The sequence below is a fragment of the Panthera tigris genome, chromosome E3 (assembly GCF_018350195.1).
Source record: "Panthera tigris isolate Pti1 chromosome E3, P.tigris_Pti1_mat1.1, whole genome shotgun sequence".
Lineage (NCBI taxonomy): Eukaryota > Metazoa > Chordata > Mammalia > Carnivora > Felidae > Panthera > Panthera tigris.
The window spans coordinates 6,185,206-6,201,727 of NC_056675.1; the positions used below are offsets into that span (position 1 = coordinate 6,185,206).

Here is a 16,522-nt window from a genome sequence, read left to right on the forward strand (position 1 = left end):
AGAGTTGCCCAATCCCGTCTTCGGCCAGTATCGCACGTGCTGGCTGCTACCTAACCCAGTGAGGAGGTGGGAGAAAGCTCAAAAACAGGTCAGATTTATCCCAGAGAATGAAGACTTCTTTCCCTGCACGAACTCGTCCATGAATGTCACAGCCATTTTGTTTGCAGTGGCACCAAACTGAGAATAAGAATGGGGAGTGTGTGCTTTTTCGCAACGGGTTTGCCGCCAGAACACAGGTGTCGTGAAAACCACCGCTAAACCTAAACCAAAATGGGAAAGGAAAAGACTCATATCAACATCGTCGTCATTGGACACGTAGATTCGGGCAAGTCTACCACTACTGGGCATCTGATCTACAAATGTGGTGGGATCGACAAAAGAACTATCGAAAAATTTGAGAAGGAGGCTGCTGAGATGGGAAAGGGCTCCTTCAAGTATGCCTGGGTCTTGGATAAACTGAAAGCCGAACGTGAACGTGGTATCACCATTGATATCTCCCTGTGGAAATTCGAGACCAGCAAGTACTATGTGACCATCATTGATGCCCCAGGACACAGAGACTTTATCAAAAATAAGATTACGGGCACATCTCAGGCTGACTGTGCTGTCCTGATCGTTGCTGCTGGTGTTGGCGAATTTGAAGCAGGTATCTCTAAGAATGGGCAGACCTGTGAGCATGCCCTTCTGGCTTACACACTGGGTGTAAAACAACTTATTGTCGGTGTTAACAAAATGGATTCCACTGAGCCACCCTACAGCCAGAAGAGATACGAGGAAATCGTTAAGGAAGTCAGCACCTACGTTAAGAAAATTGGCTGCAACCCCGACACCGTAGCATTTGTGCCAATTTCTGGTCGGAATGGTGACAACATGCTGGAGCCAAGTGCTAATATGCCTGGGTTCAAGGGATGGAAAGTCACCCGTAAAGATGGCAATGCCAGTGGAACCGCACTGCTCGAAGCTCTGGATTGCATTCTGCCACCTACTCGTCCAACTGACAAGCCCTTGCGTCTGCCCCTCCAGGATGTCTACAAAATTGGTGGTATTGGTAATGTCCCTGTGGGTCGAGTGGAGACCGGTGTTCTTAAGCCAGGCATGGTGGTCACTTTTGCTCCAGTCAGTGTTACAACTGAAGTAAAGTCTGTTGAAATGCACCATGAAGCTTTGAGTGAGGCTCTGCCTGGGGACAGCGTGGGCTTCAATGTCAAGAACGTATCTGTCAAAGATGTTCGTCGTGGCAGTGTGGCTGGTGATAGCAAAAATGACCCACCAATGGAAGCAGCTGGCTTCACAGCTCAGGTGATTATCCTGAACCATCCAGGCCAAATCAGTGCCGGATATGCACCTGTGCTGGACTGTCACACAGCTCACATCGCCTGCAAGTTTGCTGAGCTGAAGGAGAAGATTGACCGTCGTTCTGGAAAAAAGCTGGAAGATGGTCCCAAGTTCTTAAAATCTGGTGATGCTGCCATCGTTGATATGGTTCCTGGCAAGCCCATGTGTGTTGAGAGCTTCTCTGACTATCCTCCTCTGGGCCGTTTTGCTGTTCGTGACATGAGACAGACGGTTGCTGTGGGTGTCATCAAAGCAGTGGACAAGAAGGCAGCTGGAGCTGGCAAGGTCACCAAGTCTGCCCAGAAAGCTCAGAAGGCTAAATGAATATTATCCCCAATACCTGCCACCCTAGTCTTAATCAGTGGTGGAAGAACAGTCTCAGAACTGTTTGTGTCAATTGGCCATTTAAGTTTAATAGTAAAAGACTGGTTAATGATAACAATGCATTGTAAAACCTTCAGAAGGAAAGGAGAATGTTTTGTGGACCATTTGTTTTTGTGTGTGTGTGTGTGGCAGTTTTAAGTTATTAGTTTTTAAAATCAGTACTTTTTAATGGAAACAACTTGGACCAAAAATCTGTCACAGAATTTTGAGACCCATTAAAACAAAAGTTTAATGAGGAAAAAAAAAAAAAAAGAATGGGGAGTGTGTGATGCATCCGTGCTCGCTTAAGATTGACAGAATGGAGTTAGCCATTGATTGAGTGACTTGGACGAGCCTTGGGTTATGCCGAGTGTGAAAAGCCAATTCAAAGGGATGCCTGCCGAGAGATTGTTACGAAGCGTTTTTGAAATCACGTAATAACGGGGGTGGAGAGCGGGTCGGTGGCCAGGTGTTCAGATTCAGGGTGGAGGTGGGCGTGGCCACAGGGCTGACCCGGGGTTCTGTGGATTGCGGTGCTTCTGGGTGTGCGGAGGCTGGGTTTGCATTTGGACGGTCGCAGCCCCTCTGGTGCCTTTGGGCCGCCCGTGTAGGTGTCGATGGGGCCCTCACCGGGCACATCGGTTACCCCCGATCGCCTTCCTGCATCGGTCCAGCCTGCAGCACCCTGGTAGGGGAGGCAAGTTGGATAGGGGACCGGGGTCTGGGCTGGGCGTGCCTCTCAGGGCTGCACCAGGCTCACCCCACACGACCTAACTCTGCAGAAGAGCGTTTGCAAGAGGCTCCGGAGAGCCCTTCGGCTTGAGTGCAGAGGTCACCCCGCCATATCACAGATCCCGGTCCTGTCGGCGCGAGGATGGTGGCTCCCTCGGGGTCCGTTTCCCACAGAAACGGTGCGGCTTATCCTGATGTTCGGGCTCCTGCGAGCGAGAGTCACGTGGAGCCCCTCCCACCAGTGGTGCTCATCAGTGTGGGGTTGAGGTCTTTTTTGAAGACGGACTTTTCAGTTTAATTGCCTTTTCAATACTGAGTCTCAGTAAAATCTGAGGAACACAGTCATCTGGGATTTTTATTTGTTTAAATATAAAACGCATGCTTTCCATGTTTGGCACTTTAGTTTCTTGTCTAAATGTCTTCTGATGAACCGGTTTATAACCTAGCATTTGCCTGGATTGGATTACTGCCTTGGCCCCTCACTGTGGTGGTTGCTCTCAGGTAGGGCTGCCGGCCCCTTGGGTTCCCGTGCCCCTCAGGGTGCTCCCCGCATCCTTTCCTGAAAGGAACCTGTGACAGTTGGGGGTGAGGCTTCCTGTCGGCGCTCCATGTGTTGTTCCCTCCTCCAGCCTTGGGGGGAGACCGGTCCCACCTGAGGGTCCCCATCACTCGGTCAGTCTTCAGCTTACACTTTAAAGAGTGGGAGAGGCAAAAATGCTTTGCTCCAGGTTAGGTATAGAGTAAAACATCCCTGCTTCCTCTCTGGGACGCTCTTGAGCGTGATTTTGTAGTGAATTCCGGGTCACCCCAGATGACTAAAAATGTTTTTAATTGCATTTTATTTTGAAGATTTTGACTTCAGCGTTCCAGGATCCATGAAGCTACATAATCTTATCTCTAAGTTGAAAAAGTGGATCAAAATCCTGGAGGCTAAAACCAAGCAGCTTCCAAAGTTCTTCCTCATAGAAGAAAAGTGCCGGTTTTTGAGCAATTTCTCAGCACAGACCGCTGAAGTAGAAATTCCAGGGGAATTTCTGATGCCAAAGCCGACACATTATTACATCAAGATTGCTAGGTAAGTGAGCCGCTCGACTGGCCTCAGGGCAGACCTGGGGCTGCCGTTCTGGTTACTTCTGGCCCCTGAAGTGGGAGAACGAGAGATTGTTCTCGGATCTGAGCCATCAAGCACGGTAGAGGGTTCTGGTCGAACTGATGGGGTAAATGTCTTGCTTGTGTCCCCTTTGTGTTTCTTTTGTTTCTAAAAGTCTCTTTTCTGATTTCCACAGAACTGGACATGATAGAAAGGTTATCGGTCTGTAAAACTTTTAAAGCTTAGTAGTCAAAGCAGAATTGGGCAATTATAAAATTTATTAGTGTGTATACTGTGTCTTATCTTAAACGTAGAAGGTGTGGTAACAAATGGTCGTAATCAGACCCGGAGCTCTGCTCTCTCGTGCATCTGGACTTGGATTTCCCAGTCCTCCAAATCTGACTCCCTCTTCCGGCCGCCCACCCTGCTCCTCCTCTTCCGTCCGTAGCCAGGGCGCACGGGAGGGAGGTGAGGGCGAGGGTGTGTCCATCCTCACGCCTGCTCCTGGGGCAGCTGCTCCCCATGGCCCCTGTGCCAGACCGTCCTGTCCCCCGGCTCTGTGGCTGGGTGCTCAGAGCCCAGTCAGCTGCCCATCTGGAGCCCCTGAAGTCGGAGCCCGGGGCCCGATTGTTTTACGACGACAGCGTCCTCTGCTCTTCCGCCTTTGATTTTCCCTGTGTCACGATGTCTTCCCCCACGTCATAAAATCCCGTCGTACCATTTAAACCTGGTCAGAGTGACCCTCTGTAGCTGCGCGTTCTGTCTTTTTGTGACGATTCCGAGTGCTGTCTTTGTAAAGTTCCCTTTTCTTCTCAAAGAGGATTGGAAGTCGAGCCTCAGGTAAGGGGAGTTGGTGTTTCATCGTGTGCTTGTTTGGGCAGGTTTATGCCCAGGGTGGAAATTGTGCAGAAGCACAACACGGCGGCCAGGAGACTGTACATCCGCGGGCACAACGGCAAGATCTACCCGTACCTCGTCATGAACGACGCCTGCCTGACGGAGTCCCGGCGAGAGGAGCGCGTCCTGCAGCTGCTCCGGCTGCTGAACCCCTGTTTGGAGAAGAGAAAGGAAACCACAAAGAGGCACTTATTTTTCACAGGTATGACAGGTGCGCTTTGGGGGCACACAGCCGGTCCCGTTAGCCTTTGCGGATTTTCCCGTGTGCCTTCTGGGGAACTGAGAATGCCCTGAAGCTCACCAAGCAGGGAGGGTTCTGGAATGAGGACCCTGTGCCGTGAAGAAGCCGCTCCCTTCTCACTGCAAGACGGGTGCTCTGATGAGTGTTTGGGAAAGGGGGGTGCCTGCCTGCCTGTGCACGCTGCTGGTTTCCCTCGCCCGGAACCCGTGCTCTGGGGAAACGTGCACTGGCACCGGGCCTGTTGTGGGCGTGTTAGCAGCGTGTTGTGAGTGTGTTTAAGTGCGGTCTTCAAACGACTCCTGGAACTCACAGTGCACTGCACGGCCCCTGCTGGAGCGAGCCTTCGTGGAGTGAAATGCGGTGCAAGGGAAAGTCAGCAAGGCCTGTGAACGCTACAGAAATCGTGGCCAGGTGGCCACCAGTAGCCTCCGAGTAAGGCCTTTCCATACGTAGTTGTCCTGGGTGGTTCATGAGTGAGCCGTTTCTGTCTGTAACGGGCAGAGATGAGATGCCTGTGATCCCGCTTAGAGAAGAGAACCACGGTCGAAACATTTTAGCATCTAACCTCTGAGGTTGGGAGCCTACTGCAATGCATATTAGCCAGTCCCATAGGGAACTTTCTTCTGATGGCTAAGAATCCAACCCGTTTTGACTTCATATCTTTCACCCTAAAGTTCACTATCCCCCAAATAAGTCAATTGAGGAACTAGAGTATACAGAAAACTGTATGCATTTTAACATGCACATGATGTGACCTGTAGTGTTGATTACATCTGTGGGTAATAGATGATTCTTTGTCTTTTCCAAAGAAACAACCTCTTGGTCAGCACCAAATGACAGTCCAAATACATGCCCTTGAGTCACTGTGGGATGTCTTTATGGGTTGAAACCATGGAACAAGCCAGTAGCTGTGGTTTGACTGAGCTTAGACCAAATTAAACCTATGTTCGTTAAAAGTCAGAGGCGTGTGTGTGTGTGTGTATTTGGAGGGGGAGGGTGTGTTTGTGTACACGTACCATGCTGACACTCAGGGCAGGCGCAAGCAGTTATTGTGGCCTAGGGACAGGCTGGTGCAGATACTGGGTCATAGCTCCCACTCCCTCCCCACCCCCGCAACACCAGTGCGGCTGCTGCCATGACCCTGTGCTGGCACACTTCGTTTGCTATCTTCTGGAAATTACTCAGCTTTCTACAAAATATCTTCAACAAAATGTCTTCAGGGGCACCTGGCTAGCTGAGTCAGTAGAATATATGACTCTCGATCACAGGGTTGTGAGTTCAAGCTCCACGTGGAGCATAGAGCTTGCTTTAAAAAAAAAAAAAAAAGTTTTAATAATATTTCCTTGATCTAATATCTTTTTTAACTTTTTTTAAACTTTTTTTTTTTTAAACATTTGCTCATTTTTAGTATATGTGCTGCCAAAGCGAGCACACATTTGTTCATTTTTGAAAGAGAGAGTACGCGCAAGCCGGAGAGGGGCAGAGAGAAAGGGAGACACAGAACTCAACGCAGGCTCCAGGCTCCAAGCTGTCAGTGCAGAGCCTGATGCGGGGCTTGAACTCAGGAACTGTGAGATTATGACCTGAGCTGAAGTCGGACACTTAACCGACTGAGCCACCCAGGTACCCCATTGATCTAATATCTTTAAAGTGTGATTTAATCTACCAGCAACCCCATGGGTACATATTGTAGTCCCATTTATAAATGAAGAAACTGAAGTTCATACAAGTCCAGTGACCATTCCCAAGGTCACGTCACTGGGAAAACAGACCTCGGGATGTGAGTGTGGACAGTCTGGCTCCAGGGCAGCCATACCCAACACTTTCTGCTTGAGTGTGGTCATGACGTGGGTTATCCTCATGTGGGGTGAATTGCTTCATAAAGAGTGCCCATCACTGCCCATACAGCTCCACAAAGTGACTGAGCAGAATGACCAGGTTGGTTCTGGAAACTTATCTGAGGCACAGAAAACGATGTGAGGGATCGTTTTCCTGATTTCCTGAAGACGGGGCCCAGCCATCCCCGACGCCGGAAGACCGCCTGACAAAATCACACTCCTGCCTCGGAGTGAGTGGGAGGATTGATTTCTCCTGACAGGGTGCCGATGGAGGGGGACCTCTGAAGAGCGGACGAGGTTGGCAGTCTCCGATTTTTAAAGATTGCTTTCTAAAGAATTTCCGTTCATCTGTGTCTTAAGCAAAAGGGGCTGGCGGCTCAGGCTCCGTCGCTCAGCAGATTGGGCTTCGTGCCACGTGCTGAGTGGGTAGGCAGTGTGGGACTTCCAGCTTTCCCCCGACCCCCGTCCTCTGCTCGTGAAGGGCCGAGTGACCTCCTCCCAAGACGGCCCTGGAAGTGGAGTCGAGCGCTGCCCCCTGGCGTCGTCTCAGTCATTTCCTCCTTTCTCCTCAGTTCCTCGAGTTGTGGCGGTGTCCCCTCAGATGCGCCTCGTGGAGGACAACCCCTCTTCTCTTTCCCTCGTGGAGATCTACAAGCAGCGCTGTGCGAAGAAGGGCATCGAGCACGACAACCCCATCTCCCGCTACTATGACAGACTGGCCACGGTGCAGGCACGCGGGACCCAGGCCAGCCACCAGGTACCGAATCGGGCCGGCCGCGCTCTGTGGCGGGGCTCCCCCGACACGAGCGCTTAGAGGGGTAGCGGGCGGTTGAGAGGGACCTTTCTCCCTCATTGGACTTGTGAGTGGTCAGAATTAGGCGACCATGGCCCCTGATGTGGTGACGTTTGCTGCAGAATAACTTGACGGCAAACTCCTCTGGCAGCCAGACCTGCTCTGAGGGACATGAGGCTGCTTATCCAGTCCGCGTTCACGCTCCTCTGGTTTGCGGCCAGGGCCGGGGTGAGCCACGGCCTCTGTGTTGTGTATGCTTTTTTAAATGTGGAAAGTGGCGAGCCCTGAAACGAGTCAGGCCCAGTTGTTTTGGTCGCCTGGTGTGGGAGCACAGTGCCTCCCACAGGTGTCCCGCGCGGCTCTGGCCTCGTCAGGTGGGTGGAGGGCCGTCCCCACCAGCAGATTCCTGCCCTTGCTAGAAAGCAGGGCAGGTGGGGGTCTGGGTGAGGAGGTTTTGTGCGGGATTGTGTGCATCACCAGAAGGTAGCTCTATCTTGGCCTGCTCCCCCAAAGCCACTGTGGTCCTTCCTGTGGCTCCCGAGAGGGCCTCGTGATTTTTAGGAGAGATGCCACGAAGCTGGAAGCTCTGATCTTGCTTCCATCCTCCCAGGGACTCACTTCAGTTAGCCTGGGACCTGGAAGACTGTTTCTAGGAAGATGGAGCCCACAGGGTGCTTGCCTCACCCGCCTGGGCAGTGCTCAGGGTACAGGCAGGGCCTGAGGTGGTCCGGGCCTCGGGCTCTGTTGCAAGTCTCCTACCTTTGTGCAGGCAAAACGAGTGGAACCTGTCTGTTGATGGGTGTCTGTGGACAGACCTCGTGGCCTCCCTTGGGAATTGGGTGTCAGGGCTTCATCAGGGTGTAGGTGACTGCCTGGTCACTCTGTGGACCAAGGACAGTACTGAGGTGTTTGTGCAAGATGCATGGATTCTATTCTTAAGACTGCATTTATTTGTCTTTGACATTATGGAAACTGGTGATCTCTATCTGCAAATACATATTTACATGAGGTTCCATGTGTTTTACAAACTATTTGTGTGATATTGTTTATTCTGAGAGAGAGCAAGAGAGCACATGTGAGTAGGGGAGGAGGACAGAGAATCCCAAGCAGTCTCTGTGCTGTCAGCACAGAGCCAGACCCAGGGCTTGATCCCAGGAACGATGAGATCATGACCTGAGCCAAAATCAAGTCAGACACTCAACTGATTGAGCCACCCAGGCGCCCCTGAACATTCACCCTTTAAAATGTTCGATTCAGTGTTTCCGGCATATTCACAGAGTTGTGCAGTCATGACCACAATCTGTCTTTAAAACAGTTGAGGGGCGCCTGGGTGGCTCAGTTGGTTAAGCACCTGACTTTTGATTTCGCCTCAGGTCATGATCCCGTAGTGGTGAAATTGAACCCTGCTTCGGTATCAGTAGTTTGTTCCTTTCTATTGCTTAATAATAGTCCCTTGTATGACTATATCACATGTAATTGATCCGTTCATCAGTTGGTAGACTTTTGGATTGTTGATACTTTTTGACTTATGGCCCGTGCTAAGGACTGTAAGCATTTGTGTATATATTTTTACACGGACATATGTTTTCATTTCTCTTCGATACATACCTAGGAGTAGAATTGATTGGTCACGTGGTAAGGTTTATGTCTAACATTACATGAACTCCCAGACTATTTTCCCAGGTGATTGCAGCGTATGAGGGTTCTCTTTTCCCTGCATTCTTGCCTACAGTTATTATCTCTTTTTCTTATCGTCATTCTCATTCATTTTGGTTGATAACAAGTGATGTTGAGCAACTTTTCGTGTGCTAATTGGCTGTTTGCATATTTTCTTTGGGGAAATGTTTATTAAAGCCCTCTGCTTATTTTTAAATTGTATGATTTGTTTTTTTGTTTTTGATGCTGAGAATTCTTTGTATGTTCTGGATGCAAGTGACTTGATACGAGTGGTTTCACTTTATTTCCTGTGTATTGGCTATGTTTTCCTGAGCCTTCATTTATCTCGTTTTTGCTGAAAACTGGACATTTTTAATAATATATGTTAACTCCAGAAATCAGATCCTTTTCCCTAAGGTTTGTTATTGTTGTTGTTTGCTTAGTGACTTTCCTGGACTGATTTGTAAATTCTCTGTTTTTGCCATATGCAGCCATTGAAGTCTCTGCTCATTTAGCTAATGATTTGACAGATTTTCTTAAATGCTTAAATGCTTAAACCAATAAGTCTTCCTTCCGCCTTTTTTGAGGGCCTCTATGGGGGGAGGGGCATGCCTTCCACTTGGCCAAGTAGTTTATGTTCTGCCTTAGCTTCTACTTCCTGTTTGTGCAGATCAAGGTCAACCAGAAGTGGAAGCATTGGGCTTTCTGAGGTTTTTCGTGACCTTCTAGTGACCTTCTAGATTCTCAAGAATATATCGAAGCTTTTCGAAGCCTCCTGTGGTCATCTTACTCCCTCACTCTTCCTCTTGTCTGCCATCATCTTCTGTGCTGCAGCTGGTATCGCTGCCTTGGGCATCTGCAGGGTGACGTGGTCGTCACTGACTGCTTTCAGCAAACACCTGTCGGATAGGGTGCTCCTCGCTGGCTGAACTCGAAGTTCGCTCAGACACAAGCCCAATAAATGGGGCTTCCCCCTCCCCCCAGCCCCACCCCCCACCCACAGGAAGCTGCCAGATAAGTCAAATAGTGACACTTCTCTGGAGATGAGGTTTTTGAACGCATTTTGCCCACTCCTGGCTGTTAGGCTGCTGGTTTCTACAGCTGTCATGGTCGCAAAGCCACTGTGGAGCTGGGTAGATGGGAATGGTATAATTAAACTGCCACAAAGATCACTGTCAACAAGATTCAGCCTTTTTTTTCCCTTGAGTAAAAGCTACTCAGATTGTTGTAATAAGCCTTTAATTTCCAGAATTTAAAAAAGTTTTCCAGGGGCGCCTGGATGGCTCAGTCGGTTAAACGTCCGACTTCGGCTCAGGTCATGATCTCACAGTCCGTGAGTTCGAGCCCCGCGTCAGGCTTTGTGCTGACAGCTCAGAGCCTGCTTCGGATTCTGTGTTTCCCTCTCTCTCTGACCCTCCCCCATTCATGCTGTATTCGCTGTGTCTCAAAAATAAATAAACGTTTAAAAAAAAGAAAGATTAAAAAAGTTTTCCAAGGTATATATAAGGGTTTGTTTTTTGTTTTTTTTTTTTAAGTTTCTGATGTTTGCTAATGTTCTCGATGGTCTTTGTGGTTCTTGGTTGCTTAGGGCCTGCATTTTAGTGGCTAGTCAGAGCCCATGGGTAGGACTTAGCCCAGAACAGACCTGTGCCTTTACCATTTGGTCTAACAAGAATGGAATTAACTCGGCAGACTTTTTACTGAGACTGTCTCTGAATCAGTGGTGTTTGAAATAGTGTTGTGAGTCCTCCAGCACAGAATTCACTTTAAAGTGTCGTGTAACACCTGCTCTACTTTGATAGACTAGCTCCTTCAGTTACACACCTTTCGTCTTTAATAGTCTAAGGTGTGAATTGTTGTCATCCAACTATTTGTTCTTTTTGTTAACCGGCGTAGCGTTTTCTCTGGTTAGCAGGTTACGGTATTCAGATTTTGCCTAAATTCTTGGCAGGACAGATATCACGCATCATGCTCTTAAGGCTTTTGTTCAGATGGCAGTGGTGTTGGTTTGAGCATACGGTGTGGAGCCCTAGAGGGAAATTGACATCCCTGTATTTAGTCAGACAACATCACATACGTATTTCTCAATAGAATTCATTCTGTTGGTGCCAAGTAAGTACAAAACTACAATTGGAGAGTTTTCCTTTTGGGGAAAAAAAAACGAGCGAATTGGAGGGAGGTATCATGGGGTGATCTATCCTTGCAGGTCCTCCGAGACATCCTCAAGGAGGTTCAGAGTAACATGGTACCACGCAGCATGCTCAAGGAGTGGGCTCTGCACACGTTCCCCAACGCCACGGACTACTGGACGTTCCGGAAGATGTTCACCATCCAGCTCGCCCTGATTGGCTTTGCAGAGTTCGTCTTGCATTTAAATAGACTCAACCCCGAGATGTTACAGATCGCTCAGGTAAAGGGTGTGAGGAGACGGCGCCTCTCCCCAGACCCCTCTGCTGTGTGGTTTCAGTTCCACAAGTGTCTCCTTCTGGTGTTTAGGACACCGGCAAACTGAACGTGGCCTATTTCCGATTTGATATAAACGACGCGACCGGGGACTTAGATGCCAACCGTCCCGTCCCTTTCCGCCTCACCCCCAACATTTCCGAGTTTCTGACCACCATCGGCGTCTCCGGCCCATTGACAGCCTCCATGATCGCTGTCGCCCGGTGCTTCGCCCAGCCCAACTTCAAGGTAGGCCACGGTGGCTGGTGTGGCACGCGGCTGGGGTCACTTGGGTGCGCGCGGCCTCACAGCTGCTGGTCTGCCAGTACGGAGGGAGAGTGTTGTGGCTGCACAGTTAAAGCTTCTGCATTTTGGAAAAAGCGTTTCAAGTTTTTGCTGTCTCAAAGCACTTACAAAAAGGAGTCAGAAGCCTCTACTGATCATTTTCCCAACTATCACTGTTGCTTGCCGGTTTCGTTTATTCCATTTGGTATCCGTTGTGTTTGTGTAGATCTTTCTTCTCTAAAAGGGCAGAAATACTGTCTGTAGGGTTGTGCCGCCTTCCTGGCACCGCGGTTATGGGTCCTAGAGGACAGTCGTGGCGGTAGGACATGCCCCGGCCGCAGGCGGGTGTGGGATGGCGCTGCCCTCCTCTCGGCGCCGTCCCTGCCCAGCACCGCACCGGCTGCTTCGGCAGCCTCTCCTCAGACTCTCCCAGCGGTTGTCCAGCTGGCGGGCAAGGTGGGCAGCTCAGAGCTCGTGCCGCCGGCAGAAGGCAGACTGGGATTCGAATCCAGTTCCCACTGACTCCAAGCCCGTCTTCACCACTGCAGTTATTCTCTCCTCACGGTTGGGGGCTGAACGCAACTTATTTTTCTTCTAACTTAGGAGACCGGTTGTACCTTTTTTCCCCACAGATGAGCAGTTTGTGTCTAGAGACGCCTGCAGATACCAGTTGCTTTTCCAAAAAATTTGCTCAGGACAGTTGTAAGATTGTCAGCTAAATGCTTAACTGTGAAGACAGACTTTACATCAAACACATCTTGTGCTTTCAGTGCTCGCTTGTCTGTTAGCGAGGAGTGCTTCCTGGAACAGGAGTACGAATAGGAGGAAAAGCGGCCCTGTGGCTCTTCCACGAGTGAGCGGTCTGTGCTGTGACCATCACTTAGCTGGGGCATAAGGCTTGGAACAGGAAGTCCTCACTTAGAAACGTTACACTTCTGGAAACATCATAGGGCAGTCCTTACACTGGCATTTACTTTGAAAACCTTAAAAGAGAACAAAGAAGGAAGCACTACCCATTTCTCACGGGCCTGGTACAATGTGGAGTAGCACCGTGCATCGTTCCTTGTGTAGATGGGCCTGGCCAAGATGAGGAGGAGTCGGGCCACCTTCTCCAAACTCTGGACCCAGATTTCTTAACAGCCTAAATGTAGAGGATGCTTTTAAGTTCACTAAAACATAGACCATTTTGTACAGGAGTGTCTTTTAAAAACACATCTGGGAGGCTCTCTTACTATGCCCAGTATATAAACAGGGAAATTGAGACACAGAGGGCTAAGTAAATCGATCAAGGTCACCCAGGCAAGAAGGTGGAGCTGGGGCTAGAACCTGAGTCTGTGCCGTGGCCCCGCGGAGGCCCGGGGATGGCCCTCCTTGACGTGAGACACATGTCCTGTGACACGCACTTGATTCCTTCCTGTCTCCACCCAAATGTGATCTTGTCACCAGCCCCACCCCCCGCAAACCCCTCTGAGCCCGCCTTACCTGCTGTTTCTGCACAGTGCCCGTCACCACCGGGCATGTTGAACATTTCTCTGTTAGTACCAGAGCCTCCATAAGGGCAAGGGGTGTTCACTCTAAGCTGCGGTGCTGGGAACGGGACTGCCCAACCAAGCCCCTGTCAGGTGTGCAGGTGCTCATTTAAACGCTCGGCACCAGGAAGCAGCGTGACAGCAGCAGGTGCCCCTGGACACATGTGCTCCGGCTTTGCAGAAGACCAGACCAAACCCTGTGCCTTTGGGCCCTCGCTGCTCTAAGTGAGGAGGTGGTTTGTACCCCTGGGGGCCAGCCCCACGCATCCGCCAGGCACACACCGCGGCCCGGGTGCTGGGGCTGACGGGCCGCGACGGCTCACTGTGCTCGGGCTCCGTCTCCTTAGGGAGCTGCCCCTCTGGGTCGCTCCTGGTTAATCCAGGATCATCTCATTCTCTCTTGGCACAGGTGGATGGCATCCTGAAAACCGTGCTTAGGGACGAGATCATTGCTTGGCACAAAAAAACGCAGGAGGACACCTCTTCTCCTCTCTCGGCCGCCGGCCAGCCCGAGAACATGGACAGCCAGCAGCTGGTCTCCCTGGTGCAGAAGGCCGTCACCGCCATCATGACCCGCCTGCACAACTTGGCCCAGTTCGAAGGCGGGGAGAGCAAAGTGAACACCCTGGTGGCCGCTGCAAACAGCCTGGACAACCTGTGCCGCATGGACCCCGCCTGGCACCCGTGGCTGTGAGCGCGCCCGCCCTGCCGCCCAGAATGGGAAGCACGCCCGCCGGCTGCTGGGCCTCCTCTCTGCTTCACCCGCCGTGTTCACGGAGGCCCCGACAGCGCGTGTGCAAACGCGGGTAAATGGAGTTCTAGAGGAGCTGCCTGTTACGGCGGCAGAGCGGAAACGTCTAGGCTTTTAAAATTCCCTTGCAGGAATCAGGACTCTCCGGTCTGGAATTTCTTTGTGAAACCTTTTTTATCGTACTCCTTCCTGCGTGTGAACGTACAGATGGAACTGTAGGAGACAATTCTATATTGTCCGTTTTTAACTCAGAAATGACACCTCACAGGAGCCTTGTGCTTTTGTACAGACCTTTGTAACAAGTGTACAGAAAACCCACTTTGTTAGAGAAACAGGAAATTATGAACAAGTTGAGCTGGTTTTTCTCTAAGCACAGACTTTTATGCTGTACGTAACTGGCTCCGGGATCTCCTTGCGCGTTGGATGTGGGTCAGCACGGCCTCGTCACCCTGCGGGGACGCCGTTCCTCACGCGGTGGATTCAGATCCCGCCGGGAGAAAACTGAGCCCCGGGGGCGGCAGGTGAATCTGAGGCTTTTCATCGGCTGGCTCTTCGGACGCCTTCTTGACATTTACTATCATTGTACCAGGAAAAAAACCTTTTCCTTCCTAATTTAAAAAGAAACAGCAAGAAAAGTTTGTCCGTTCACTCCAGTCTGTCATGTTCACATTTTTATAAATATGAGCATTGAGAATGTTCTATCTAAATTTGTACAGTGTGATTTTTTTTTTTTTTTAGAATAAATATTTTATAAAAGGATGTGTCTGCTCTTACATGTATGGAAATGCTTGTTTCCTCTGCCTGAGTGTCCCTCAGCCCCTCGGGGACCGAGCCCCCTGGGCCAACACAGCCGTGCTTCAGGGTGGCTTCCTGGGGATGGACAGACAGGTGACGCCTGGGAGGGGGTCTTGGCTTGGAACTTGGGGGTCCGGACCCACGCTCAGCGTCTTCTGTGATGGCGATGAGGCTGGTCCTGACTCTGACGGTGTGAGACATGTCTGGGAATCTGGTCCCTTTCGGCTTGGTTTCCCCACCTCAGGGCGGCTGCCAAGGGACCTGTGTACGCAGGGGGGAGGCGGCCCCACCCCACCAGCGTGGTGTCCTTCCCCCTGTGCATCCTTCATCCTGTGGGTGGGGTGGACGGTGCAGAATGGAGGGGGAGGCAGTTCCTGAGCACACGGTGTAACTCATGTCCGAGGATGAGAAACGGCGAAGCAGGACTGGGGAGGGATGGCAGTTGCTGCTTTAATTGTAAAATGAGGATTCTGAATTTTAAGGACTCACTCCATTGGGAAGCGCTTCGTCTGCTGTGAGGACAGCTTCACCCAAGTCAGGGTCTGGTCAGCAAGACCCCTTCCAGGGCCAGAACTCCAAGCCCTTCCCAGGCATCACCTTTCTTTTACTCCTCGTTGTGCCCCGTTGTCCCCAGGCGAGCACAGAGGGGAAGCCTGCAGCTGATTTCATGCAGTCTCCCCACGAAGTCCAGTCCCAGGCATGTAAACCAGTGTGCCGTAAGAAGTGTAGACGATCGTGGGGGCTCCGGTTTGTGTGGGTGGCCGCAGGTGGGGCCGTTACACTGGGCGCTTGTCCTCAGAGGCAGATGGGTCCGTGAGCCCCGAGGGGGTGGCCCTCAGAGGATGGGTTTCCAGCTCAGAGTGGGGAGTAGCCCTTGGAGGGTCGGCCGGGGGGCGTGGTGGCTGCAGACGTGTGTGGATGGTGTTCGGAGAAGGGAAGTTGGTGTACTGAGGGCCCCGGGTTCTGTGCCAGGCTCACGACACCGTGCCCTCCGTGCTGCCCCTGGTTTCTAGGAAAGCCAGCCCTCGAACAGGCAGGAGGGTGGTCCTCAGCGGAGCTCCAGCTGGAAAGATCAGGGACCTGGAGTTGGGAGGCCAGAGCATGGGCTTGTTTATGGGGGCCTCATGTGGCGGGTGCCCCTTGTTCTCCAAGCACTATTGCAAGGTAAGTGCTGTTATTAGCCGCTTATTAATTATCGGAAAATAAACATAAAATTCACCATTTTAACCACTTCTGAGTGTCCAGTTCAGGGACATAAAGCACATTCACATTGTCGTGTAACCCCCACCACCGGCGGTCTCCAGAACTTCCTTCATCTTGCCAAACTGAAACTCTGCACCCGTTAAACACTGACCCCCAGCCCCCAGCCCCCACCCTTGTACTTTCTGTCTCTGGATGTGTCTAGGAATTTTCTGTAAGTAGAACCACGTGGTATTTGTCCCGTGCCCGGCTTCCTTCCCTCGGCATATACATCAAGGTGCTTCTGTGTCATGGCAGGTGTAAGAACTCCCTTTCTAAGGCTGGATGATATCGCGTCGTGTGGATATACCGTGTTTTGTTTGTTCGTCCGTCTACGGACACCTGGATTGCTCCCGTCTTCCGGTTACTGTGAATGACGCTGCCGTGAACGTCGGTGTGCAAATACCTGCGGGACCCCCGGCGTTCGGGTCTTCCAGGACTACCCACAGAAGCGGAGTTGCTGGACCAAACGGTAATTCTGTTTTTAATTTTTTGAACGACTGCCATATGGTTTTCCGTAGCCGCCGCGCCACTTT

The 16,522-nt window shown here is 51.0% G+C and overlaps 2 protein-coding genes across 11 annotated transcripts in view; both read left to right on the forward strand.

Moving 5' to 3' along the window:
* The window catches only part of LOC102948714 (transformation/transcription domain associated protein), a 114,161-nt gene extending 99,458 nt beyond the window's left edge, over window positions 1-14,703 (forward strand). For all 10 annotated transcript variants that reach the window (XM_042970831.1, XM_042970833.1, XM_042970830.1 and 7 more), the window contains exons 66-71: window positions 3,280-3,505; window positions 4,402-4,619; window positions 7,069-7,253; window positions 11,152-11,355; window positions 11,442-11,636; window positions 13,611-14,703. In XM_042970831.1, coding sequence (XP_042826765.1) covers window positions 3,280-3,505; window positions 4,402-4,619; window positions 7,069-7,253; window positions 11,152-11,355; window positions 11,442-11,636; window positions 13,611-13,895 — 1,313 coding nt within the window. In that variant the 3' untranslated portion in view covers window positions 13,896-14,703. The remainder of the gene's footprint in view (window positions 1-3,279; window positions 3,506-4,401; window positions 4,620-7,068; window positions 7,254-11,151; window positions 11,356-11,441; window positions 11,637-13,610) is intronic.
* Window positions 199-1,955, forward strand: LOC122234491 (elongation factor 1-alpha 1-like). Its single transcript, XM_042970846.1, has one exon. The coding sequence runs from the start codon at window positions 271-273 to the stop codon at window positions 1,657-1,659; it is 1,389 nt and encodes a 462-aa protein (XP_042826780.1). The 5' UTR covers window positions 199-270; the 3' UTR covers window positions 1,660-1,955.
* Window positions 14,704-16,522: the final 1,819 nt, after the last annotated feature.